The following is a 27,971-nucleotide window of genomic DNA, read 5'->3' as shown; positions in this document are numbered from 1 at the left end:
ATAGGCTTTTCTAAAGTTCTTGGCCATGATTCAAGCCTCAAACTCCCACCCAAATAAGGCAGTAAGCTTAAACTCACTGAACTGTTAGTGTGAGGCAATGATAACTGCACTTTAGTAAAGAGAGAAACATTTTTTATATTAAACTTTTAATATCAAACAATAATTGTTCCATTGTTTCTAGTTCAGTTACAAAACAAGCTCCAAAATTTTATGATCGGTGTTAAATCTGTTGAACACCATAAATTGTGTCCAAGTTTGAGAAAACAGCCATAACATTCTGATACAAATTATCTACAAAACCCAATATAAACATAAGCTAGCACCCTTTGTACTAGCTCCACAGATTAGGCAAAAGTTGCAGTCATCAAAGCAAAATGGGAGCTGTAGCTTTAGAGTTCATTTCCATTTACACACTTCTGCTGCTGTAGTCTCACTTTACGTTGTGCCTCCAACTGCTTTGCTCTGAGCCATCTCTCTCTTGACAACGTCGTCTGCCCAGCGCTCAGAGAAAGGAACCTGCAGGCAAGAAAGATACGTTGTAGAAACACAGGTTTTAACTTTGCAACTGTAATCTGTGATCACTCCATATCCCTTAACTGTGCAAGAAAGCAACAAGCTAAACTGTGCTTCTAGGTCAGGGGTCAGCAAACTTTTTCAGCAGGGGGCTGGTCCATTGTCCCTCAGACCGCTCAAGCACTGGTGCTGCTGGCACCAATAAAGCCTAGCCCCCTTCCTCCTCTAGGCAGGGTGGGGAAAAGTCAGGAGGAGGCGCCGCCACCGTGTGAGGGAGAGGGAAAGGATGTGTGCGCTAGAGATCCACACAGCGATTCCCGGATCGTCTGTGGGCCAGATCCAGAAGACAATTAGGCCTGATCTGGCCCACCAGCCTTAGTTTTTTGACCCATGTTCTAGGTAGCCCTATAATCCTCCTTTGCAGAATCTGGGTCTGCATGTCATGTACTTGTTCTACTTAAGTGTATTATATAGTATAGTTTATTTGTAGGCTCCTATGAGTCTAGGTTACATTTCTTGGCAATCCAGGTCAAGAATTATCATAACCAGGACTTTTTTTCAGCAGCTTGCCATAAAAAAGAGATTTAGTGACTCTCCAAAAGGAAATGGAGGAAGATAAATGAGCAATGGTGGGGAAGAAGGGCCAAGAAGAGAACTGAAGCAGTTAAAGGATAAGCAAGTCTCCAGCAAATTATGGCATCTTGCAGTTTGCTATTCTGCATTTGTACTCTCACCTTGCCACAAGCAGAGTTCTATGAAGATCATCAGCTGTGATACTCTCAGGGTCATTTTTACGCATTTCCACAAAATCATCTTCTACTGCCTGTAAGAGAAGTTGTGTTTTGATTAAATGTAGTGATAAAGTTATTGCACTTTCGAAGTATGTTTTAAATACGAGTTGGAACTACATAGCAAATTACCTTGCTTGTAGCACTGCGCTTTTGAGGCATGTTGAATTCCAGGTGGGAAGAATTATTTACCCACTACACAAAATAAACATCTACCCCTTTTTTATGCTACTTTTAGCTATTGTAAGGTAGGAATGCAGTGTAGTATTGGCAAAATCTTCCATTGAAGGAGGGACTATAGTTCCAAGCCTATATAATGGCAAAGTGCTTTACTCCCCGGTATCCTAGTGTTACAACAGCTCCTAATGGGCCCCTACATGGTGCCGTTATCCCTTGAAGACAGTATTCTAAAATGAAGAGAGTGTTCTACCCCACCCATGATAAGACGAGACCGCACTTGCCTACTCCGCTGCCAATACGCACTGTCCGTTCATAGCGATCATGCCCTCCTGCACTTTCTCCCCTTGATAATAGCAACTTAACTGATTCTAGGACAGTTCTTCATATTTTTCAGGAAGCAACAGGCTGAAGCAGTCATATCTGAAGTCCAGCAAAATCCCCAATGGTAGATTCCCTTTCATAGTTAGGGCAAGGAGTATTGTGGATAAGGGAGGTGGCAGCCTAGATGGAATGACTCTGTCCCAAACTATATACTCTACTCGACACGAGATTCTGGTAAAGCAGAAAGTGCTTTCTCTACCTTGGTCACTTCATCAGATATACTGTAATCCAGCAGTCTCAGCAAGCTTAGATAAATGCGGAACTTGTTGAGGACAGATGGCAGCACTGCTGTGAGAAGGCTGCTCATGTACTCTTCCATGTTGGGGGGAATGAGCTGCGGCTGCAGGTGGACTTGGCAGTCGGACTGTGGAAAGACATTGCACAGCATTACTTCTCCTTCACTGTTATCAGTTCCATACTATAAGCGATGTGGGCTGTAATATGAGCCAGATGGGCGAGGTAAAAAATATTATTAATAATATATATATTTATTAAACAATTTTAACAGAACAAATTATCAATCAATATAACCAATTACAATTTTATAACATGCAGAGAATAATATGTGCAAATAAATCAGAGAGGGGAGCTGAGCTTGCGGGTGGGAGAGTGAGGGATAAAAAAGGGGAAAATTATTATTGTTAACAAAACACAAATATGGTTTAGACTATTAACAAAACTTAGGCAACCCTAAATAGATGTATTTGCTACACAGCTCTAACTTGAGGAATGGGGGCTCAAGAACTAGCCTATCTGGTTTATCCTCTCCATCTACAAATGGAACACCACACATAATGTCTATGATGTGTGGGCCATCATCTTCCAACTCTATGTTGTCCTATCGCTACAGCATCCCAACCTTTCCCTTTCATTTCAAAGTAAATGAGATCTTAATAGCAAATATAGCATATTTCACTGAACGGCAGTTGAAAGTGGCAAGTAGTGATAACACACAAAATTAGTTGGCCTAGGATAGTATGCTCTTGTTCTTCATTAACAAGCTTTCAAATGCAGAGGAAAAGTGAAGTATTGCCATACCGGTAGGAGCGATCTGCCCTCTGAAGTGATAAGGACATTAATGTTGCATGGGAATTCCATCTGGTGGTAACTGAAGTCATAATCCACCTTCTGCCAAGTTATCAGGTGACCTAGTGCTGTCACATTGTGAACACCTACAGAAACAGAAAAAAAAATCCTCTGAAATGTAGATGCAAAGTCTTCAAGTTTTAAACAAAACACAGTCTTTCAATGATCAGTTGGCAGTTATTTTGTGCAGTATATTACTATCTGGGAATAAATTATCTACTTAAATCACAAGAATATATGTTATATTACACACACACACACACTTCAGGATGTAGAGTCTACTCCAAGATGATGTAATATTATTGTATGTATCATGGCACTTTCCAGTTCACAGGGATATTAGGTCAAGTCCTAGAGTAGATCCTGGAGTATATATTTGGAAGGAGACAGAATGGAGAATTATATTTTGCACAAGTATACAGCTTCTGCTGTTATAGCTTCTACTATTTATTCAGTATATCGGTTAAGAATTCCAGGTACTACAGTATCTGTTGAACTACGTGGTAGAACAAAAAAGAGAGCAATTTCAGCTTTTCAGCACCAGGCACTAGTCATCTGAATAAGGAGGGTGCTGGAAAGGGGGGGAAAACAGTGAGAGTTTCAGGGTTCCATGAACTTCCATCTATAAGCAATAGTTTTTGTTTCCAGAAATCCCATCGTTCTTGCTTATTCATTCTTCCCCTGTGCCTCCTGAAGTGCTGCAGTGTCCATTTGCTAGGGTATAAATCTCACCAGGTGCTATGGCACCCATCATGTCCAGCTGGAAAAGTAGCAATCATGTCCAGCTGTAGCAATCCCTGTGGCCCATGGAACAAGTACTAATATAGCATCAGTATGATTTCAAAAGAAGCTAAGAGACCAAATATGAAGCTCCAGATATATGACATGTCTGTTCCAAGTAAGATGGTCTTCCATGAAAACAGTCTTAACAGTGAGTCCATAAGTGACTGTGGAGGCCAATTCTGGATCCACCCATCCTTCCGCAGTGGGGACATAGGTTTCCAGGCGGACGTTAATCATGTTTGCCAAACATGCCTTGCTCTTAGCTTGTTTCTCCTTTTCACCCTGAGTTTGTGTTTCTTCAAAGTCCATGACACCTTTGGTAAAGGCTGTTCTCCAATTGGAGCACACAAAGGCCAGTGTTTCCCAGTTATCAGCGCTTATACTACATTTTTAAAGATTTGCCTTTAAGAACCTCTTTAAACCTCTTTCGCTTTCCATTCTTAAGCTGGGAATAGAGTAGTTGCTTTGGAAGAATAATCAGGCATGCAAACTTTAATACAGTGGTACCTTGGTCTACAAACAGTCCTGTTAAGGAACTATTTGGGCAACAAAATCCACAAAACCGGAAGTAGGTGTCCCGCTTTGCGAACTTTGCCTTGGAAGAGGAACGGAAGCCGAGTGGTGGGAAGGGCACTGGTGGCAGGAGGGAAGGCGCGCCTCATTTAAGAACGCTTTGGTTTAAGAATAGACTTTTGGAACGAATTAAGTTCGTAAACCGAGGTACCACTGTATACAGTAGCAGACAAGAGGCACTACCACTTATGTGGTGGCAACTACTATTCCATCCTACTGACCACGTTGTACCTACCAACACCTGCTTTTAAAGCAGAAATGCACTACTTGAGCATTCCTTCATTTACTATGTCCCTGAGAAAGAAAGGATCGTGATAGCAACTCATGGCTGTGGGTGGCTCCTGTTTTTCACATTTGCAGCCTCTTCACCAGGTACAAACAAATGCAGACTAGGCCCTCATTTACATGCTCTTTCAAGCGTAGCTAACATTAAGACAAAGGATGATCGCAATATTTTATGATCCAACAGAAGCAGAAAACCTGCTAGTAGAGAAGTTTAAGATAGCCTGGGCGTTCTACACAGGAGTTACGAAAATAGCCCAAGAATATTATAAGGAGGCGTCACTGTTTTAAGCCAAGAAACATAACTAAATGACACCAGAAGCTCTATTCTGCCAAGAATGATCTACTGATACAGTGAATTACAGATTTAAGTTTTAGTTTCCCCCTAATACAGAGCTTTTCAATAGATGCCTGAGGCTAATACTGGTAATACTGAGTAAGGAAGCTAACCGGATGTTCAGAACTGGCTTGAGCTGGAGGCTCCCACGCTGGGAAAGGCAGCAATGACTCAGCAAAGCTGGAAACAGCTGTCTTTAGAGCAGCGAACATTCATTCCACCAACGGGCAAAAAGGAAGGAATTCCTTATTAAGTCTTCACAAAAGTACACTGTGAAGTATACCAAGTTAAGTGAAAACGGAGCAAATTCCCACCCGCCATATCAAACACAAGGTAACAAATTGTTCCACGCACATGTCAGGTTGATCAGAACAAACAAGGCATGGAGTAACTGGAACAATGAATTAAAGTGTTAAGCAGATTTAAGTAATGGTTTTAAATTAAAAGGCTTAAGATTTTGTTGGAGCACTGAGCCAAGTTTTTGTGAACTGCCCTGGAAACTCTCAGTGGTGGTACAAAAATCCCTTTACAACAAGCAAATTTAAAAAAAACCCAGTGCTGATCCAGATTTGTCCTTCTGTGAATGGGAGGGCTTATTCCTTTTGCAGAAGTAACTCAAAATCAGTGGAAGTTCCTGCTGGAGGAAAGGAAAGCAATTTCTGTCACTTTTCCTTTCCTCCCAGAGCCACCTTTTATGCTGCAGAAATCAGCAAAAAAAATCTCTCCTTCCAGTTGAGTTGCCAGCTGGCACCTATTTATCAAACCCTTCATCTTGATACTAAGCATGGGATCTGAAAGGACTTTAATCCAAATTTTCTGCAGTACTTTAAGCGCAGGTACTCTGATCTAATCATGCTAATCTGTAAAAATTGGTTAGCTACATATAACATGGGTTGTCACGTATGAGAATTTGTTATACATTACAGAGACAATGGCTTGGATCCTAGGTTGCTACTCTGTTTATGAAAAAGGGCAACGTCCATCAAATTCTCTGTCTGCAGCCCCCTGCACCATTTCTTTACAAAGGAGGTTGCAAAGGCCAAATGGAGGTGGGAATCCCTGTTATGTGAACTCTGCTGTTTGTTGGAAGGTAAGTTATGATGTAAGCCAACCAAAGGATGAAAACCCTGATCTCACAGACATCTTAGATAAAATGTCCAATTATTTCCAGAATTAGGATTGTCAGCTTGAGAAAACACACATACATTTTGGGAGTAGACTACTAGGTTAACCAGCACAAGGTCCTGCCTGTGGCTTTTGGAATTGGGAGTCTACCCCTGTTATAAAACAAGGATGCCAGCAGTATAAGGAGATGAAGTCAGCACTGCTTCCAAACAGAGCGAAATGATCAGACACAAAAGTAGGCAGCAGAAACATATATAAAGCTACCGTAGTGAAGTTCAGGTACTCTGCCCTAAGCAATAAAGTTACAGACTGGAGCCAGTTAGACACACTGTCCAATTAAACTGACACAGATGTGATGACAAAAATGGGTCAACTGAGAGATAACTCTGTAAAATAATGACAGTGCAACCTGAACAGCCAACATTATCCTTTCTAAATGCAGCGATCTAGTTTCTTCTTAATATTTCTGTTAATGCAAGAGAGCTTTGCACTGGGATAATGAATGGATGAATGAAACCCAAATACCAACCTCTAGTGTCAAGCTGTCCTTGCTCAAGCAGAGTCTCATCTATCACAAGGGAGGTATTGCTTGCGAGCTGTAGTACTCCACTGACTAAGCGGTTGGCTGTGTAGTCCTTGTGGGGGTTAAACTTTAAGCAGTTCATGTTCTCTATGGTCATGGGCAGGCGATAGGACTGTCAAGGAAAAAAAAAGTTAAGAGTTTTCTGCTAAGAAGTGTTCCTTTGACAGACAAAACAACACTAAAACAACAACAGAGATATAACAAGTGGGTCAATACACACACACCAGATTCCAAAGGAAGGATCAAACAGCAACCATGCAGACATCACAAGTTGAATGGGGAATACAAGTGTTTATTCTCAATACACTTAGATATGTCATTAGCAAACTTTTTTTAAAAAAAGAACTGTAGCGAGTTAAGTTTTTTGTGTATTAGTTTTAAAAGATGCAAGTCCTACGTGCTTACTGAGTTTCCTTAAAGCTCCAAATTATCATAGTACCCTTGAGTAATAAAGATGTTGCCTTAGGCAAAATAAACTCTATTCCAAAAAATATACCATAGAATTCCACATACAGATACTTCATTTCTCCATTTAGGTGTTGGCTACTACTATGACCAAGGAACTGAAAGTACTGTTCCAATAGCAGTCTTCACAGCTATTGGAACAGAAATATTGTAGGAAAGTGTGCACCTGCCTTTTTTAGGTACCGTATTTTTCGCCCCATAGGATGCACCAAGTTTTTTTGGGGGGAAATAAAGAAAAAAAGATTTATTTCCCCCCCAGGCGCTTGTGGGCCAGCAGCGGGGAGACGCGCTGCGCCTCCCAGCTGTCCCCGGAGCTTGCGGGGCAGGCAGCGGGGAGGAACGCTCTTCTCCCCACCGCCCGTCTGCAGAACAGGTCCGGGGACAGCGGGAAGACGCGCTGCGCCTCCCAGCTATCCCTGGAGCTTGCGGGGCAGGCAGCGGGGAGAAGCGCTCTTCTCCCCACCGCCCGCCTGCAGAACAGGTCCAGGGACAGCGGGAAGACGTGCTGCGCCTCCCAGCTGTCCCCGGAGCTTGCGGGGCTGGCGGCGGGGAGAAGCATGCGTCTCCCCGCCATCAGCCTCCAAACCACATCGGGAGACAGCGGGATGGCGGCGTTCCGCCTCCCCGCTGTCCCCCGGCCTTGTGGGGCTGGCGCTGCGGCTCTCCTGAAGCACACCGACCCCTCTCGCTCTCCAGGCTTCAGCGAAAGCCTGCATTTGCCCCATAGGACGCACACACATTTCCCCCTCATTTTTGGAGGGGAAAAATTGCGTCCTATAGGGCGAAAAATACGGTATACTTCTAACACCTCCAGTTCTGCAATGAAGCTTCTAGGTGGCTACTGTATCAACATACACATATAGGTGAACTATTGCACAATCAGTTGCTCCACAAAGCATTTATATATATATAGAATTCTTACTGCAGGCACTAGCTGCTGAATAATATTGTATATGTGCTCCGTGTAGACATTATTTCTTGGACAGCCGCTTAAGTTGACAGTGAATTTTCCCAGAGGAAGAACATCTCTTCTTGCATAGCTAGAAAACACACAAAAGAGAAAGCCGACATTTTGAAATTGCTAGAGTGATTGCAAGAAGTTAGTGGCAAATTCATGATTCATGGTTTTTTTAAAATAAAAAAGCAGGGGTCTAGAAGGCTAATAGAAAGCTCAAAAATTGTTTCCCCTCCCCAAACCTTGTAAAGTGAGCTTCAGTTTTATACATCTTAATACCAGAAAAGACCTCAGCTCCATATGTAGATGGCGAATGATGATTGGAAGCACAGTTGAGGATATCAATGGTTCAGGTGGTAAATTATTCAGAAACTCCAAATTCTCCTCCACAATTATTTCAATCATCAGGAAAGGCTGAGGTAGTTACAAATATTGGCTCAACCCTCCCCTTTTTCACTGACCTCTTAAGAAGGAGAGAAGCCCTGAAGGAGTTATATTTCTGGATGGTTTTGTTATAATTGTTTATTGGGTGAAGAGAAGGACAGCTTATGTGTCCAATTAACTGCTCCTCTCCCAATAGACACTGGAAGGTGAGAAACAAAACATCCAAACTCAAATGTCCAGGTAGAGAAGTTGCCAAGAATGAGAATGAGAATGAGATGCAAATAACATATGGAACACATAAGACAATCAGGTCCGTAACTTCCTGATGCTATAGGAGCCCAGTCTGGAGGCGAGCTGAAGGCCCAACTTTAGATGATGAAAATAGGGTACAATTTAACGGAAGTAAATTTGGAGAATTTTTATCCAAAATGTACCACCCTTGAGCAATTTCTCACTCGCTCTTACAAGAATTAGCTGCAGTGAGCCTTGGGCTCAAGCGCTTTCCCACCCTCCTCTGGTGGAGTCAGGAGTAGTAAGTTGGCAGTTAAGCATTGTGCTCAAACTTGGTCAAACTGTGTTTAGTATTAAATATGGTTAGTTGAAACTACCATTGAGCCAAAGCTTATGAAGCTAGTCTGTTTGAATTACCTATAGGTAGGGCTAACCACAGTTTAGGATTCAGAGCCAACACTGAGCTGTGGTTTATTGAAACTGAGAGCTGTACTGGTGGAGGAAGGAGAACACGACCCTGAAGTTGGTGCACATAATGAACCATGGTTTATTACACACATGCGCTGCCCCCATTGTTTGAAAGCTTCCCAGAGTTCTTGCTTAAGGGAAGCACCATCTTCAATTTCTTGGGCAATGATATACCCAAGGCTATTCCTGTGTATTTGGGTTCAATACATTAAAACATCTGCTCTGGTTATTAGTTCATAGATGTTATTTTATCTCTTTGAGCCCCTGACAGAACACTTAAGAATCTGCTGAGCTGCATGCTAAATCCTAAATTTAAAAAGGGTTGTATGGGAAAAATGAAATGTTCTAAATAGCTGACCAGGTTACTTACACTGTGGAAATGAGATGCAATATAAGGTACTCAGCAGCCAGGCTGTCTCCCAAGAAGGCATGAGTGAGGAAGCCAAGAAGCTCTGCTCTGACTGGTGACAGTTCAGACATAAAACTAGAAACAACTAACAGAGAACAGTAGGGAGTAGACAGAAATACCATTGCCTAACAGTCATATAAAATACAGTTCTTTTTATATGAATGAGTATCAACTGGGGAAAAGACTGGACAACATACAGCTCTATATCCAGCAAAAGAGCAAATTTTGTATCTTGCTGTAAAACTTTGCCCACCTAAGTTTCACACCATGCTACTTTGTCCGACAGTTGGGGCAAAGTATCTCAGCATAGGCCCTTACTATTATTATTATTATTATTGGTTTAACGTAACGTCTTTCTTATTATATACTTTCATATGACACTAACTAATACTATACAAAATCTAGTCTGCAAAAGCAGTACATAATTACACAAGCCAGAACACTATTTATATGTGTGTGTGTGTGTTTAAAGAATATAGATTACACAAAAACACAGGGAGGTGTCTGTCATTACAAAGAGCACAGAACTTCAGAATACTACCATCAAGAGGCAAGAAGAGCATGGTTGGATTTGGATCTTGCATGAAGAAAAGGAGGTGACTCTAACCCTGAAGGAGGATACTGTGCTACAGACTGGCCTCCATGAGCCAGTCCGGGTTTGAATTTGAGAGGTCTGCTGCTTAGCCTCTGGTCTGTGGGTGCCCTCTGCAGGACAGGACCAATGAACACACTGGCGTACATGCAGCAGCATCACTAAATGTTTGGGGAGGCCACTTGTTGGTCACATTTTCATGTAATGCTAAAGCATAGTTTAGCACAATATGAATGTGCAGGACAGCCACTGGGCTGCATGCTTCCCCTTATCCTTTGCACACACAGCTGGGATGAGCTGTTTGCAAGCTTCTGCTCTTGATTTAAGGTGCAGCTTGCAGATTCATCTGGATCTAGAAACGTGTTTAGCCTTAACTATGGTTTGTTCAGCAGGCCACTGTCAGTAATTATGGTCTGAAATTGGCTTATCTGAAAACCAACCATGGTTAATATTAACCAAAGTGTAAATGAAACAGCAGCTGTGGTTATGTAAAAGCAGAAGCTGCATGCGAGAAAGGATGGGAGCCTAAGATGCAATGTAGCTAATTCATACAGCACTCAACTATGGCTCAGTGGAACATGCAGATGTAGACATTAAAACAGCATGTTGTACATGGATTAAATGGAGGGTTATTTTAATAATGTCTCCTTTTTAATCTTAATTTGTAAACTACAGAGAATATAAAATTGAAAGGTGGTATATAAACGTTTTCTAATTTTGCAGTCCTTGGGAGAGTGCGCCAGGGGCCAAATAATGTTTCAAATCTACCTCTGAGTGGGCAGGCCTCCCTCTGCAAGGCCTCCCTCTGTAGCCTGCACCTTATAGAATTTAGTAAAGGTAAAGGGGTATGCCATGGGAAAGGTATTAGATCCAAAAAAGTCCCAGTCTCCTGACATTATGCCCCCCAAAAGAGTAAACATATGCAAGTCCCGAAGAAAAAGAAAGAGCAGGTGGTAACAGATAACCCCCCACTGCTTTATGCTCCCTTTTGTCCTGCAGGGCACCAAAAAAGGTGTTTCCCTTCAGTTCTCCCTCTCCCACACTGTTTGGATTGCTCTATAAATAAATAACAATTAAGAAAGTAGTACTGATTATATTGTAATATTTTATCTTTACTCATTACTGTCTACTTTCAAACACAGGAATGAACGGTAACTTGAATTTGGACAGAACTGAAGCTAATAAAGCAATTTATTTATTAATTTTATTCCCCTTTTATGCAAACATTTCTCTAGCGAAATTCAGTGCCCACATAATAGCTGGCATAACCCACACTTTTAATTAACATTTGTGCTTAAATGAGAAAATTCAATGTATAAAAAACCCCACCCAATTATCCTTAAACAAAGCTGGGAAATACGGTACAGAATCATTAATATGAGCTTTGATTTTTTAGGAGACTGGCATCTGCCTCAGAGAAGCATCTAGCAGGGCAACAGCTGTTGTGTGTGTGTGTGTGGGGGGAAGACTTTTACTCAATATTGTAATTAAGAGCTGTTTCCTCAGCTTCCATTCCTTTGCTGAAAAACAGCTGATTTGGATTCGTGAATCCTGTTCACAGTGAATCCCTCATTAAAGGAACCTGAATGGTTTTTGAGCCAAGGGATTTAAATATGCTGTAGGATTCATAACTACTAGCTATGTTTACAAAAAGATTCAATATGCTCCGTCTCCACCCAAGGATCTCATAGTAAAACTTGTAGCCAAAATATAAACAACTTGCGTAAGGAAGAGAAACTACTAAAAAAAAATATAAGTGCCACGAAGCAAAATCAAGCTCAGTTAAAAACCAAAGAGATCAGTGTTGACAGCAACCTTCTTTAACTATTTGGAGTATGGATCTTTGTAACATACACACTATAATCCCATGTTTGCATATTACATATGCATTTGTTCACCAGCTAAAAGTACAAAATGTACACCAGAGCCTTAACTGTTGCTACAGGGGGTGAGCAATGGTTACTTAGGACTGGCATGGGGGGCCTTTTTCCAGGAATAAGCTTATTTCAGGTCACATTTCTCAAATAAAAACCCCCCAACAATGCCAATGTATTTGTGGAAAATCTAGAAAAACCTTAAAATCAAAGGCTTCAAAGATGTTGAGTAGAATACCTTTGTGATCTGAATACGTAGGACTCTGGGAACAAGCTTATTTCTTTGTGAATGAGGAAGTGGAAACAATAAAGTCCAGTGCAGACATTCATCAGTAATGAGGTAATCTTTCTTTTAATAGCTTAACTACTTACAGCTCTTGCTTTCCTCTTCATTAAGGCAGGCAGGCAATAATGGATTTATGTGTTGAAGTTTCTGTGCTAAAATCACATGGATTCTGGGAACTAATGAGGCTGGGGGACTATGAACCCTCTGTTCTTCCATTGTGTCCATACATTCCATAGACTCCACTGGAGAGGACGAATTCTCCCTAGTAAATAAAAACAACCAAGCTTAAGACACATTTCGTGCAGTTATACAGGTGCTACCAATGAATACAATGACATATAAAACAGATAGAGCGGGACTAAAAAACGTACACCAAAAAAACTTAATTCGTTCTGGAGGTCCGTTCTTAACCTGAAACCATTCTTAACCTGAGGTACCACTTTAGCTAATGGGGCCTCCTGCTGCCGCTACGCCGCAGCTGCGTGATTTCTGTTCTCATCCTGAAGCAAAGTTCTTAACCCGAGGTACTATTTCTGGGTTAGCAGCGTCTGTAACCTGAAGCGTCTGTAACCCGAGGTACCACTGTGCTGTGAATTTGGTTTAAAGAACATTTCATCATCTTTATGGTGTTCATAAACACCTTCCCCATAATTCTATGAAGTGGGAAACTGAGGCTGAGAGACATACAACAAATACACGGAAGAGGTGGGACTCAACCCAAATTTCACCCACCCTTCCACTGAATTGCACTGGAAACAAAGCAGGATCAGCTTGTGGACTGCCAGCAATCTTCAAAAGAAAGATACTGATATAAATTTCCTCTGTTTCAGTTTTGAAGCACACTGACCAAAGGGTTAGGGACACACTGCCATTATTATACTGATAAATTACAAATAAAATACTTAAATATTGTTTGTAGCTCAAATCTGTGTGCCTTCATCATTATTATCATTAATAACTGTAAATGTGGATCCTATTAACATTAAAATGTTACCTATCTTCGTTGTTCACCATGTTCAGGACTGGATCGACAGATAAAATCCCATACACCTCAAGAACATCATTCACTTTGAAATTATCCCCGTTTTCATATATCTGTCACAAAGAGTATTTTTAAGAGAAGAGACAGATTATAGTAACATAATGCATAGAGCTGAATATTAAGCCAGGACTTATCTTTGCAAGAATGAGCAACAGCAAGTAGGAATGGATGAATCCTTCAATTTTGGTTTCTTCCAGATGCTCATTCCTCCAATATCAAGTTCAGTTATTCACTTTTCTGCATCAGTTTGTGAATTTCTTTTTAAAACGATCTCCCAAAAATTCACCAACATTTTAGTACTTATTTCTCCTAATACACACATTTCTGTAAACCTTTTCTTCTAATGTGTATATTACTTATGTTATTTTCACTAATATATGCATGTTTTATGTATACTGTCCCCTAATTATACACATTTATGCATACTGTACATAATTTGGGTTGAGAACTGCACAGCAAAATTCAGAGAAACGAGATAGCTGCATTTCAGCTCACGTATTGTTTTGGGTTCTGCGAATTAGGTAGGTTCACATTTGCAGTGTGAACTGAATTTCTGCCTCATTCCTCACAACAAGTCTCATACTCTTGCACTTTCCCTTCTTTCTTTTGGTATGGCTGCAAGGAGGACTCTGGAAGTGTTTGCTTCTGTTGTGGATTAACTGCAGCTTGTCACAAAATGTGGTTAATCTTAACTATATTGTACTGAAAAAAAAGCAGATTTTGAACTCTGAATTATGAAACTGGTTTGTTTCAACAAACCATAATTAAGATTAATTGCAGTTTAGGACTTTAGGACTTTGAGTAAACTACAGTTACTCGAAAAGAAGCAACAGCTTTATATCTTTTCTTTGTGACCACAGTGGATGAGAAGAGAGGGAAGGGAGTGCACAAACCTGAGGCTTGTTGCAGCTCATTCCTGTAACAATAAACCATCCAAATACAAATGGTATCTGAAGAAGTGTGCATGCACACAAGAGCTCATACCAATAACAAATTAGTTGGTCTCTAAGGTGCTACTGGAAGGATTTTTTTAAATTTTGTTTCATCCAAATACAGCCAGTGTGTTTCTCTAGCAAAATCATAAAATAGATTTCAACATAACTGTAGAGACTTAAGAGAGCAAGCAGAAGGTTTCTTGCACATTTCATTGTATCTGCCACTTCTTGGTTGCAGACATCTGTAATAACTAGCTGCATTTTACCCATTTCCACGAGTTTAGCACTGAGCTTTATTCTTTACAGAGAATATATGAATCATTTCAGATATATGGAGCAGTAATGTCCAGAGCTGCATAACACACAACCCGTTACTAATCAACATGCACAACCCTCAGCACAGACACCAACTGTTGGTCTACTTCTTAGCTCACATTCCAGTTTTTGGAGACCTACTTTGGAGATTTACCTATTGCCATTTATTGTGTAAGATACGAGTATCCTGCTGTTTCACCTATGTCAACTCACATAAAATATATGATCCTGGGTTTTTTTTAAGAATGCACATATAACTTCATAACTTCATCTGAATAAATAGGATTAAAGGAACATGACATCTCAAGTGTCTGCTTATGTGAGTACAACTGCAGCTACACATACTTCTGTGTTCTGAATTATAATAATATACCCTAGGTCAACAGTGCATTTAATGGCAGGATTTATTTTAAGGATTACATTATTTTGGTTTTCTTAAGAACAGAAGAGCCCTGCTGTATCAGGCCAGAGGCTCTCTAGCCCAGTATCCTGTTCTCACAATAGCCACACAATGGCCAACCCAGATGTTTCTCAGAAGCCTGCAAACAGCACCTGACTGCAGCCATACGCTCACTCTTATGGCTCCCCAGTAATGGGCATTCAGAAGCTTATTATTTTCAATAGTGGAGGTGGAACTTAGCCTCCATATTTCATCCATGGATTTAAAACGTAAATGAGGTCATGCTTAATACCGCTTGATAGGCTTATTACCTTCACAAGACATGCAGGGCCTTTCTCTCCTGGAAGTGGAAAGTTTAGATCTAGCGGAGGTGAGCAATTTAAGGAGATTGTCTGATGTCTTGCAGATGCTTCTGTTTCTAATCGCTTTGGCTCTCCACTCCCATGGATATCAGGCACACTTCCTGCAAGTTAGAAGAAGCAGTTTCTAATCAAAGTCCAATCAAAGTTGAAATTAAAACTTCCAATTTTTCAAAGAAGCTTTACAAGGCCAGAGGTTTAGGGTAAAAAAAGTAAATGTTGTAACGGGGTGCATCCAATGCAGTGCAAAACTAGAAGCATACAGTACTTGTTTTGCTGGTGAAATATTTTGCACCAGTAGAATATTGTTGTGCAAGAGAATGCATAAGCAAGATGCTGGTAATTTTGTTGCACAACAGATTGCACAATCAGTTGCACAAGTTTCCACTAGCACAGCTGCTGCGCTGGATTCCTCTGTTATGCAACATTTAAAACTACCAGTCCATTAGTGCAAGAGCCCTTGATCTAGTGGAGAGAGAATCATAGATGCAGCCCAATAAGTGGGTCAGAGTACCAAAAAAATATGTGCTTCAATAAAACAGCTATTCAGCCATACGACTTTAGTGTGTTTTGGGTGTAAGAAGAACTTAAAATAAAACCATCAATGTCTAATTAGCTGTTACCCAGATGTTGCTCTCTCTGTTTAGATGGATGCAACTCCATATCTTCATCTTCCTCATAACTCCTCTTGTGGCGACTTGGTGTATAGGATGTCGAAGGGCAAACTCGAGCTTGGCTTGCACTGGTATAGGCTTAAATCTCAAGTTAAGGACAATAGCATTTACTGATGTGATCTACCCAGCATAATTTGATCTGGTATTTCAATTGTATGGAATGATTTAAAACAAAAGAAGACTGGGAAACAAGGCACCATCCTCTCATGGGATGTATACAACAATAGAACATATTCCACATGTAGACTTAGGCTATAGAGAATTGTAAAAATAACTTGCATCTACTTGCATATGAAACGCCTTAGGAACATTTTCTATCTATCTAACAGACTCAATTGAAGTGACATAATTCAGCCTCAGTTACAGGATTGTTGTTGTTGTTGTTGTTTAGTCGTGTCCGACTCTTCGTGACCCCATGGACCAGAGCACGCCAGGCACCTCTGTCCTCCACTACCTCCTGCAGTTTGGTCAGACTCATGTTTGTGGCTTCGAGAACACTATCCAACCATCTCATCCTCTGTCGCCCCCTTCTCCTTGTGCCCTCCATCTTTCCCAGCATCAGTGTCTTCTCCAGGGAGTCTTCTCTTCTCATGAGGTGGCCAAAGTACTGGAGCCTCAGCTTCACGATCTGTCCTTCCAGTGAGCACTCAGGGCTGATTTCATTAAGAATGGATGCGTTTGATCTTCTTGCAGTCCATGGGACTCTCAAGAGTCTTCTCCAGCACCATAATTCAAAAGCATCAATTCTTCGGCGATCAGCCTTCTTTATGGTCCAGCTCTCACTTCCATACATCACTACTGGGAAAACCATGGCTTTAACTATACGGACCTTTGTTGGCAAGGTGATGTCTCTACTTCTCAAGATGCTGTCTAGGCCTGTCATTGCCCTTCTCCCAAGAAGCAGGCGTATTTTAATTTCGTGGCTGCTGTCACCATCTGCAGTGATCATGGAGCCCAAGAAAGTAAAATCTCTCACTGCCTCCATTTCTTCCCCTTCTATTTGCCAGGAGGTGATGGGACCAGTGGCCATGATCTTCGTTTTTTTGATGTTGAGCCTCAGACCATATTTTGCGCTCTCCTCTTTCACCCTCATTAAAAGGTTCTTTAATTCCTCCTCACTTTCTGCCATCAAGGTTGTGTCATCTGCATATCTGAGGTTGTTGATATTTCTTCCAGCAATCTTAATTCCAGCTTGGGATTCATCCAGCCCAGCCTTTCGCATGATGTATTCTGCGTATAAATTAAATAAGCAAGGAGACAAAATACAGCCTTGTCGTACGCCTTTCCCAATTTTGAACCAATCAGTTGTTCCATATCCAGTTCTAACTGTAGCTTCTTGTCCCACATAGAGATTTCTCAGGAGACAGATGAGGTGATCAGGCACTCCCATTTCTTTAAGAACTTGCCATAGTTTGCTGTGGTCGACACAGTCAAAGGCTTTTGCATAGTCAATGAAGCAGAAGTAGATGTCTTTCTGGAACTCTCTAGCTTTCTCCATAATCCAGCGCATGTTTGCAATTTGGTCTCTGGTTCGTCTGCCTCTTCTAAATCCAGCTTGCACTTCTGGGAGTTCTCGGTCCACATACTGCTTGAGCCTTCCTTGTAGAATTTTAAGCATAACCTTGCTAGCGTGTGAAATGAGTGCAATTGTGCGGTAGTTGGAGCATTCTTTGGCACTGCCCTTCTTTGGGATTGGGATGTAGACTGATCTTCTCCAATCTTCTGGCCACTGCTGAGTTTTCCAAATTTGCTGGCATATTGAGTGTAGCACCTTAACAGCATCATCTTTTAAAATTTTAAATAGTTCAGCTGGAATACCATCACTTCCACTGGCCTTGTTATTTGCAGTGCTTTCTAAGGCCCATTTGACTTCACTTTCCAGGATGTCTGGCTCAAGGTCAGCAACCACACTACCTGGGGTGTACGAGACATCCATATCTTTCTGGTATAATTCCTCTGTGTATTCTTGCCACCTCTTCTTGATGTCTTCTGCTTCTGTTAGGTCCTTACCACTTTTGTCCTTTATTATGGTAATCTTTGTACGAAATGTTCCTTTCATATCTCCAATTTTCTTGAACAGATCTCTGGTTCTTCCTATTCTGTTGTTTTCCCCTTCATGGATCACTGCCTTGCCGTGGCGAAGGGGCTTGAAGAACTCAGAGAAGCTATGAACTACGCCGAGCAGGGCACACAAGATGAACAGGTCATAGTGGAGAGTTTTGACCAAACGTGATCCACCTGGAGGAGGAACCGGCAAGCCACTCCAGTATCCTTGCCAAGAAAACTCCATGGACAAAGACAACAGGCATATAAAAGTTATGACGCTGGAAGATGAGCCCCTCAGGTCGGAAGGCGTCCAACATGCTACTGGGGAAGAGCGGAGGGCAAGTACAAGTAGATCCAGAGCTGATGAAGCGGCTGGGCCAAAGCCGAAAGGACGCTCAGTTGCGGATATGCCTGGAAGCGAAAGGAAAGTCCAATGCTGTAAAGAAAAATATTGCATAGGAACCTGGAATGTAAGAACCATGAACCCGGGTAAGTTGGAGGTGGTCAAAAATGAGATGGCAAGAATAAATATTGACATCCTGGGCATCAGTTACAGGATTAACCACAACTAATTAGTAATTACCCAACATACTTCCACTAGCTGAGTAATTTTACTGGTCTTAAAGCTGTATTCAAGCTTGCCTTTCTCTCTCAAAAAGTTAATCTACAATGTATGCTAAACTTGATAAGATTTGTTATTTTTGGATTAACCACCAGAGGGAGTCATACTTTTCAGAAGACTTCAATTTAACAGTATTCTAAAATTTTAAAAATGTACAAAGCTACTCATCTGCTTGTGTAGATATGCCTGGAAAAACTGACCCTACCTTTTTATGGAATAATTAAAAAAACCAAAACACTTCAACTTTCTTTGTAGAACAGTATAGCACCTTTTCTTCAAATTTCAAGGCACTTTAATCAGATAGCTCAGTCGGTAGATCATAAGGCTCTTAATCTCAGGATTGTGGGTTATGTTGAGCAAAAGATTCCTGCATTGCAGCAGTTGGACTAGATGACTCTGTGGTCTCTTCCAACTCTACAATTTTTTTTCTCCACCCCACATTGCATATATATATATTTCTATATATCAGCTTACAGCACAGTCAAAGAACTGCAAAGGATATTTCTTTCACCCACGCTGACTCTCCAGGCACTGGAACACAGTATAAAGTCTGTCTGTCTCCCGTTACTATTTGTTTAGGGTTTAAGTCTATTTCTTGGTGAGGCTAGAAAAGAATCAAGTGACATTACACAACATTAGAATACAAGATATCCAATAATATTTGGCCACTTTCACTTCAATTCTATCCTACTAGGTCAGTTGTAACAGAAGTTAATCTACTAGAATATTGAGAGTATTTTTTGTTTCAAAAAGGGTTGCAGATTCATATAGTGGTATTCCTTTTCACACTAAGATACAATATATTATGTTCTTCCAACAACCATCTTCATGATGCAGCTGATGCTTTAAACCATTTTAAATGCAAGAACAAAACATCTGTAAATAGTTTTCCTATTATGGAACAAAAATCATGCAGGTTTTATTCTTAGAAACTGGAATAACTGCTTCATCATAATCACAGTCACAAAAATCAAAAATAAAATGGGCTTATTTAACAATTTGATATTATATGCCATAATGACTCCTCAATGTTTGCATCACTCAGACAAAACCCCCAGTATAATGTAAGAATAAAAGCTCAAATTAAATTAAAATGTTGAATCGATCAATATATTTTAATAAAAGCCTCATTCTCTGGATGCCAAATCTTTATGTAGCCAAAACGGCAACATCTATGTGCAGGAAGGACATATCAGCAGATGTGGAGGAAATAACAGAGTGAAAATGAGGATCTTGAAGAAGGGCATGGCTGGTTTTTTGGAAGCCTGAAAATGAGACTTTACACTGCGATATTTTATTCAGATCCTATGTGTTTATAACTAAATCTCAAAGCTTCAAAGAACCGTGAATTTTCAGATAACTATCTTAATAAGAAAAATAAACATTCTGTGGCAACAGCATCATTGCAGCATGAGCGTTCATAATCAAAAGCCTACTTCATGCATCTTGTTTGTGAAAGCTCATGTCATAAGACTTGTTTTTACAGCAGCAGACCAATGTGGCTACTCTCCTAGAATGTAGGCATAAATGAGACTTTCTCTATTTTTTAAAAATGGAAATGAATTCAGTACTAGATGCAACAAAAGGATCAGATCATCAAAACCTTCTACAGTTCGATAGTCTGTTCTATTTCCACTTCACTGTCTTGTTTGTGTAATATAGGACAGAGGCATTATCAAGTACACCACTAAATACATTCTTAGTTGTAGTGCTGGAATCAACTTTTTGCCAATACAGAAAAATATCCCTGCATGCATATCCTTGTTGAAATAAACTTCTTTGAAGTACTATTTTTTTCTTTAGAGAGGTGCAGGAGAAGCGGCAGAGGCACATATATATGGGACGACTTATTGCACAGAAGTAAGAAACATTACTCGCGAGGTTCAGGTTTATCCCTTTAAAACCTACACTTAAAAACCCCAAACTGCTAGATGTTTTATTCAAAGGGAGGAATTCACTGCCACTCTTCTAATCGTTCTGTCACTGCAAGCATTACAGCTTGCCCAACCAAACCATCTTCCCTATAGATTCTAGGGATTATTCAAACCCAAAACCGAAAATGGGCAGGACAGATGGACAGGGAGCTATATTTGCCATATTATCACTCACCCCACATTCTGCTACATCTCTGTATTTTCCAAAATGCAAAACCTATTAAAAAGAAGACAATGTGAGATCACTGTTGTATCCTATATCAGTTCACATTCATTTCTATGCATAACAGAAATCTCTTCAATTGTGGTTATGCTTTGCACTACATATTTCAAAGTAAAGATCAAAATAAATCTGAAAAAGAATTGAATATAGGGAAAATTCTGGCCTATAGCCCCCTTCTGAAAGCAGCTATAAAATACTCCTACAGATGAAGAGCTAAATCATGATGGCTTGTGGCTATGCCTGACACAGATGTTCAGGATCTATCGGGAGGCTAATATTCAAAATACGATTATGTAAATTTCATATTAAAAAAGGGCACACCCCTTCAGTTATACCAATAATTGATGTGGTGGCCTTGCTTCCCAAGAGGCACTGCTGAACCTTCTGCCGTGGTAATTAATATGCAAAGCAGTTCAGCCGAGAGCAAGTCCAAGATAGTACTTTTATGCCGCAGACATGCCTGTTTCTTTAAAGAGACTGAGACCTGTAAGTCGTCCATCTAAGTAGGGTCTTCTCATTCTTAGTACAAATATCTGTAGGTCTCAGTACTTGAGTAAATCACTGCATATTCCCAGCAAAAGAAATGCCAGGGTTTGGAGCATGATAATGATGCAGCTATCCAGAGTTAAAACAGAATGAAGAATCCTCTTTCTTAAGGAGGAAGACTGATTACTCACCATCCCTGCACACTCTCCTAATTTCACATTACTCAAGCATGGGGTGTTCTTCATTGATGAACTGTTGAGGGATTTTTAAAAGCATGGATTGGTTGCTGATACCCTGTGTGTGTCAGGAGGACTTGTGGAAAGGGAAGTGGCTGGTTCCCCCCTCTCTTTCACCCTCTGTCGAACTTCTGCAAAAGCCCCATGTGACATGGAACAATAAGCAGATTTGAGAGAGGAGATGGATGATGGCCACCATAAATTAGGCTGATTAGTAAGGCAAGCACACACAGAGAGAGCACGTATTTGTGCATGTGAGAAAGCAATAAGGACCATAATAAAGAATAACCACTTACACATGATTTAGTATGTATGTCAATTGTTTCATAAACATTCATATAAAATTCAGGATCAAACATATCTTGAACCATACAGCGAAATTTCACTAAACTGTTTGGCTTCAGGTAATGTAGAGGGACATCATTCAATGAAGGCACCTGTCGAAGAAAATAATAATATTGAATTACTACTACTTTCACATTACATATACAGAATTGTACTCTCTAATGAAACCTTAATTTATATAGTAATTAGGAATCATGAGGGAATCAATCTATAAAAAAATTATAATGTATATTATTTAGTAATCTAGCAGCAGCCTTATTGTTTGTTTACATCAGCCAGTGAAAAAAAAAGTTGTCAAGTTCACAATAGTTTTACTACTGTGTATAATAGATAATCAGTATAATAGATAATACAGATGTGTTTTCTAAGATAGGTCCAGCTTTTTAGAAGTCTTTTACTGCTAGATTTTGACCTGGAAAATGCTGTGGCTCTTTGGTTAAACCACTTCTGCTAACATCTACTTTTCTTTTTGTTAAATGCAGGTGCTAAGAGCCATGAACAGATCCATAGCATTTTGAATAACAATGATAAGCAGTAAAACTGTATTAATACAGCACGGTACTGTCACCATTCAAACCTTCATTTTCTGAATTCACTGTATGCCCTTCATTACAAGGCTTAATTGCCAATTATCCAGTCTCTCAGGCTATCAAGCTGCTGAGCTATAATCACACTTCAGTTTACTCTTTTGTACTTTGGGGATGCGGATGAATTTCCCAGAAAACACTGATGTTCAAATATTTAATCTCAACTAAGCCAACACCGAGTGTCATTCAAATAACTTGTCATCAGAACTAGTGCTCTTTCTGGAATGCTTATTATTCTAAGTATGCTCATGGTATGCTCATGTGACTTCTACCCACAGCATATTTTTACCCTGAACTCCCAGGTAGGTGGGTACACGTTCGCAGCCTAGGTGTTAGTTAAAGTTGGCACAGGGGAAAAGCAAGGTTGTGCCTTTAACAGCTATAAGGAAGAAGTTCAGCAGGTTAAGCTTTTCCTAGTATGGAAATACATTTGTGGGGAAAGCTTCGCTATGATCATATTCAGTCTAATTTTGTGTTATGACATGTCCATCTCCCATGGCAGCCATGTTGTGACTGGCACCCACAATACTCTTTCAAAATCCAAAACTTGCCCAGTAGTGCAAAAGGGTTTGTGGCCCCCTGTTCTACAGTATGCCACTGCAAAGACTTATCCTACAGCAGGCATCCCCAAACTCGGCTCTCCAGCTGTTTTGGGACTACAACTCCCATCATCCCTAGCTAAAAGAAACAGTAGTCAAGGATGATGGGAATTGTAGTCCCAAAACAGCTGGAGGGCCGAGTTTGGGGATGCCTGTCCTAGAAGCTAAGAAACACTGCTGCCAATGCAATGAAATTAAACAGGCAGAGTAGGCAATTCTGCATCCTGACTATTCCTGCTCAAAATATCTCAAGTGGAATTAACAAAAACCCTGACCAGCCTCCACCAGCCACTTCCTATTTATATTTTTGTGTCTTATCATTAGGTTAACAATACCTGCAAGTCCCAGTTATACGTGAGGTATCTAATTAGAGGTGCATTCAACTTACTGTCTTTTCAATGAAGTTATAGTCTGTTAACTTTGCTCTTCTCTAACAAAGATTTTCAGTTCCTATTGCAGTTACAGTGCAACCCTAAACATCAGATATATCAGGTGGGAGAAGTTAGGATGTGGTATGTCGTCCCACTCCCAAAATGAGGTGCCCTTAAGCCAATGTAAATAAATTACCCCAGTGTATCTGTTTACGTTGGCTGAAGGAAAGCCCTGGTGGTGTAAATTAAATTGGCTTAAGTTATGCTGGTGTAAAGGGCAAAAAGGCGGCATGTCAAGAATGGGAAATGTGTGCAGTGAGAGGGATAAAGAACCTTATGCTGCATCACAACTCCCTTAATTCATTGGTTTTACCCACAGAGCTTGGTGTAATTTACATCACCTAAAATGCAGGTGTAACTAAATTCCCCCAGTAAGTGTCAATGAAAGGACAGAAAATGAAGGTTTGCATTTCCCCCACACCCCGAGCAGTTAGAATTCAATTTAACTTACAGAGATACGCCTTTGTATCTGCTTGGTTAGGACTGCTCTGCCCATCTGCTTGGAGCCTTACAATCCTTTTAGTAGTTTTTTCTCAGTTCAATTCGCAAATTTATTTAAAGCAATGTTACAGGAAGATATTGTGTAAAACACAAGAGTACTGCCCCCAAAGCAAAAGGGTAGGACCTAGATATGTAAATAAGTAAGCCCATTTTTACCCAGTTAGTAGCATTATTTTCTTTCAGCTTCTCTCTGAAGTATTCCGTTACTTTTCTCTCCCATTCAGGATTCAGACTATTTTGAGCTAGGAAAAAACCAAATGAAATTGAACTATTTCAGAACATTCAACAATCCAATGTATTTGGGCAATAAAATAGAATCCTGACTTAACTGCAAACACAATTTTTGCAAGAATATTGTCAGATAGCATTAGTTATTGGAAAAAACAAAGAGCTTGATTCAAGTAGTAAGGCAACATTTATTAGTACTGGAGACAGCATGCTTCTGAATACCAATTGCTGGAGTTCATGGACAAGAAAAATGCTACCGCATTAAATTAAGCAAACTGAATATTTAGACTAGAGATAGGGAATGTGTGGCCTTCAGATGCAGCTGAACTCCAACTCCCATCAACTTATTGATTCCCATCAACTCTAGGCAGTATGGCCAGTCTTCAGGGATGATGGGAGTTGTGTTCCAGCAACACATGGGGAGTCACAGGTTCTGAATCCTTGATTTAGTCTGTCAACCAAATGTGGGGTGAAAAATTTTCAGAAACAGAAAATAAAGTGTTTTATTTTTCAGGAGAAAAACAATCAATTTCACAAGTTCACTGTTAACATTGAATGGATGCCAATTGCAAATAAAATATTAGGGAATCAAAATATCACATAAATGACAGGTGGCCACATCTTATTTCTTGTGTGAGGTTTCCAAGTACTGGGCAGCCTGTTGGCTATCAGGCACTTAGGAACTTACAACAGCTTCAAAACCATTTTGCTGTTTGTAAAGGGCTTTAAGGCAGCTCCCACGCTCCTGTTAGAGCCTCTTTGAAATAGCTCCACGCTTCTCCTTTAAGCAAACAAGTGGTAGAGAGATGGTGGAAGAGCAGAAAGATCTGAATCAATGAACAGTGTTCAAAACTCCCATTGTTGAAGACGCATTTTGTAACAGGGAATTTCATTAGCGTGAACAGTTTCTGAGCTCTGGGCACAATACTGCGCCTAAGATTTCAGATTAAAACTGCAAAGTAGAAGGAAAGGAGGACCTTTTTCTGCCTCCCCACTGCCAGCTACTTTCTGAAGATTGGAGAAGAGACCCTCTTAAGAATATTAGGGGTGGGTGGGCAGGGGAAGGACTAGACCATGTGAAAAACAAACATAATCTTTTAGCTGCAGTTCATTCATTTCCAGCTTTGTGTTCTTGTTATTAAAAAGTGCACCTAGACATTCTATTGTTGCACCCATAACCTAGGTTTAAGGTGCCATTTAGTGCCTAGCTTTCATATCTCAGTTTCTTTTCAGCTGATGAGTGGGGATTAAATCCTGCTGCCTTGGCTGCACGATCTGGTTTGCTTCTAGGAACAGGGCATGCAGCCAATGCAGGGTTGGAGCCTGTTCTCCTGCCCTCCATGATGTGGTTTGGGGGAAATGGCCATGGGGCCAAATTGGATTCCATGGAGGCGCAAGATTGACCCATGGGCAGGAAGTTATCCACCCCTGCTCTATAGCATCAGAAAAGTCTCCCAAAATTTCCCAAATATCCCACATCACCGTCAAATAGGATTGATATATACTTTCCATGTCATGAAGATCAAACTGTCCTTGCCAATTAACTAAGGAGCTGTTGCCTCTGAAAAATTCTAGACAATAGAAAGACAACCCAAAGCCTAGTTGGGTAGCAGTGATGTGTGATGGAGGCACCACTGCATCTGTCACTCATGCTGGTCAGAGAAGGTGGCCAGCAAGACGGGGGTGGGGGTGGGGGAGGTAAATCACCCTCAAGTGATGACAGGGGTGGCTCACAATTCCTAAGACCCTGGGCTGGCTTATCCCCTCTTCTGGAACACTCCATTTTGGTACTCCTGCTTGCCTGTACTTTTAGTGGACCAAACAGAAATATCTACAGTAGTGGAATCCAGCAAGGCTGGGGGGATGGATTCCCCAACCAATCTAGCCTGCTTTCTCGCCTGGTGTGAAGGGTGGGGTGGATAGGACAGCCAACTTAATCGCTATGTAACTAATCTTGCTTAGTGCCCATGCATGTACACAGAGAAAGCCAAGCAGAAACCATTCAATTTTACTACCTGCTCACAATGTATTGAGCCCCCTTCTAAGGTTACAAAGGCTTTGTGCCCCCACTTTCAACTCACTGGTAGTTATAAAGACCAGAAATTATTATGTGAGCTAGAAGCTAGAACCTGGCAGACTGGAGGCTAGGCAGCTGGGAGACAGAGCTGTGTGTGATTTCTGCTGGAATCCAAGGGTGGGGCTATGGAAGAAGCAAGACTATCTTAGGGTGTGTTAATGCCACAAACCTCTCCATCATAGACTTGGGTCATATATACGTGTAAATAAACCATATACAGTGGTGCCTCGCAAGATGAAATTAATTCGTTCTGCGAGTTTCTTCGTCTTGCGGATTTTTTTGTCTTGCGAAGCACGGCTATTAACGGTACTTAGCGGCTTAGCGGGAGCTTGCGGGGCCGGCAGCAGGGAGAAGCGCTCTTCTCCCTGCCGCCCGCCTTCGTCTTGCGAAGCAAGCCCATAGGGAAATTCGTCTTGTGGAACGACTCAAAAAACGGAAAACTCTTTCGTCTTGCGAGTTTTTTGTCTTGCGAGGCGTTCGTCTTGCGAGGTACCACTGTACCCTAAAGACAGCAGAGTCTCTGCTATACTTCATTCTGAAGGAACATGACCTGGAAAAGCCTGGAACCCCTTGAATCTCACACTGCTCTGAGATCGTGGTGGTGTGCAACAATATAAATGTTTCCTTAAAACATATGTTTACAAGTTAATTGTTACTATAGCAGGCTGTCCTTATTCATACCAATCAATAAGCTACTTGATTTTAGTGGCTCTCTTTTGGTTGTTTAAATCAATGGTCATTTATTTCAATTGCCTTGGTTTAAACCCACACATCCTGGGAGACACAGACATCCCAGTTAAATACCCCAGCAACTGATACTGGTAAGGAACAAAACATGTAGAAGCAAGACGGCGTGGTATTTACCTGCCTAACTGGGCTTTGACATGCACCAGCCTAATACCACGTCCTCACTTTATTCTGACAGAGGGCTCTGATCTGGCGATTACCCTCGGAGGGGAAAAGTGATGCTGAAGGCTCCTTGGAACCTCCCGATTCTTTAGCGCGCGAAAAGGCATACTACACATGCTCAGAGGCACTCTTATCCCCGTTCCTGGTCTGCTTTCAGGGCGCTTCACAACCACAACAGCCGAGCTCTGCCATGCGATCCCGCCGAAGAGTGGGAGCCAGGCGCCCGCTGCCCCCTCGCCGGGCAAGGCCGAGCTCCCCACTAACGCCTTCCAGCTCTGCCCAGCTAGGCCCACTTTGCCCTGCCGCCCCTCCGGCTCCCTCCATGCGCAGCCGACCCCTTCTTCCGGGTTGATCCCGGCCCAGCTGGCTGTCTCAGCCCCGGCTCCTCGTCCTCCTCCCTCGCTTCTCTTTCCCGAAGCCTTCTCGGCGTTGCTTGTTTGCCTCGCCGCCCTCCCAAGTCCCCCCCCTCCGGTTCCCCCTTCGCTTACCGAAGATGCCTTGCACGATACTGAGGGGGCAGTTCAGCCAGTCCGCCACACACGGCATGTCGTCGGCTCTCGGACCAGGAGGCACACGCGGGTTTTCACCGACGGTCGCTCAGTATCCCTCCGACGGCGGGCAATGGCGCGCTTAGGCGGGCTGGTGCTTCGCGAAGAGGCGTTGTCGTCGTCGATAGCGGCGCGCCCGAGGCCGAGCTGACTCTCCTTCTCTCCGCCTCACTTCCCTC

At 41.5% G+C, this 27,971-nt stretch overlaps 1 protein-coding gene across 1 annotated transcript; it reads right to left on the bottom strand.

Annotated features, from left to right (window-relative positions):
• Nucleotides 1–132: 132 nt before the first annotated feature.
• MCMBP (minichromosome maintenance complex binding protein) lies at nt 133–27,969 on the bottom strand. Its single transcript, XM_053389035.1, is given in 16 exon segments — nt 133–516; nt 1,248–1,336; nt 2,062–2,226; nt 2,901–3,034; nt 6,578–6,743; nt 8,019–8,136; nt 9,505–9,628; nt 12,382–12,557; nt 13,290–13,390; nt 15,299–15,450; nt 15,970–16,105; nt 19,179–19,292; nt 20,798–20,839; nt 21,864–22,004; nt 24,187–24,272; nt 27,733–27,969. Coding segments are annotated over 16 exon segments (1,929 nt in total). The 5' UTR covers nt 27,791–27,969; the 3' UTR covers nt 133–389.
• Between the last annotated feature and the right edge of the window lie 2 nt (nt 27,970–27,971).

Source organism: Podarcis raffonei, chromosome 5 (assembly GCF_027172205.1).
Source record: "Podarcis raffonei isolate rPodRaf1 chromosome 5, rPodRaf1.pri, whole genome shotgun sequence".
Classification (NCBI taxonomy): Eukaryota; Metazoa; Chordata; class Lepidosauria; order Squamata; family Lacertidae; genus Podarcis; species Podarcis raffonei.
The sequence above is the reverse complement of the archived record's forward strand: the minus strand, read 5'-3'. Positions and strand labels throughout refer to the sequence as shown.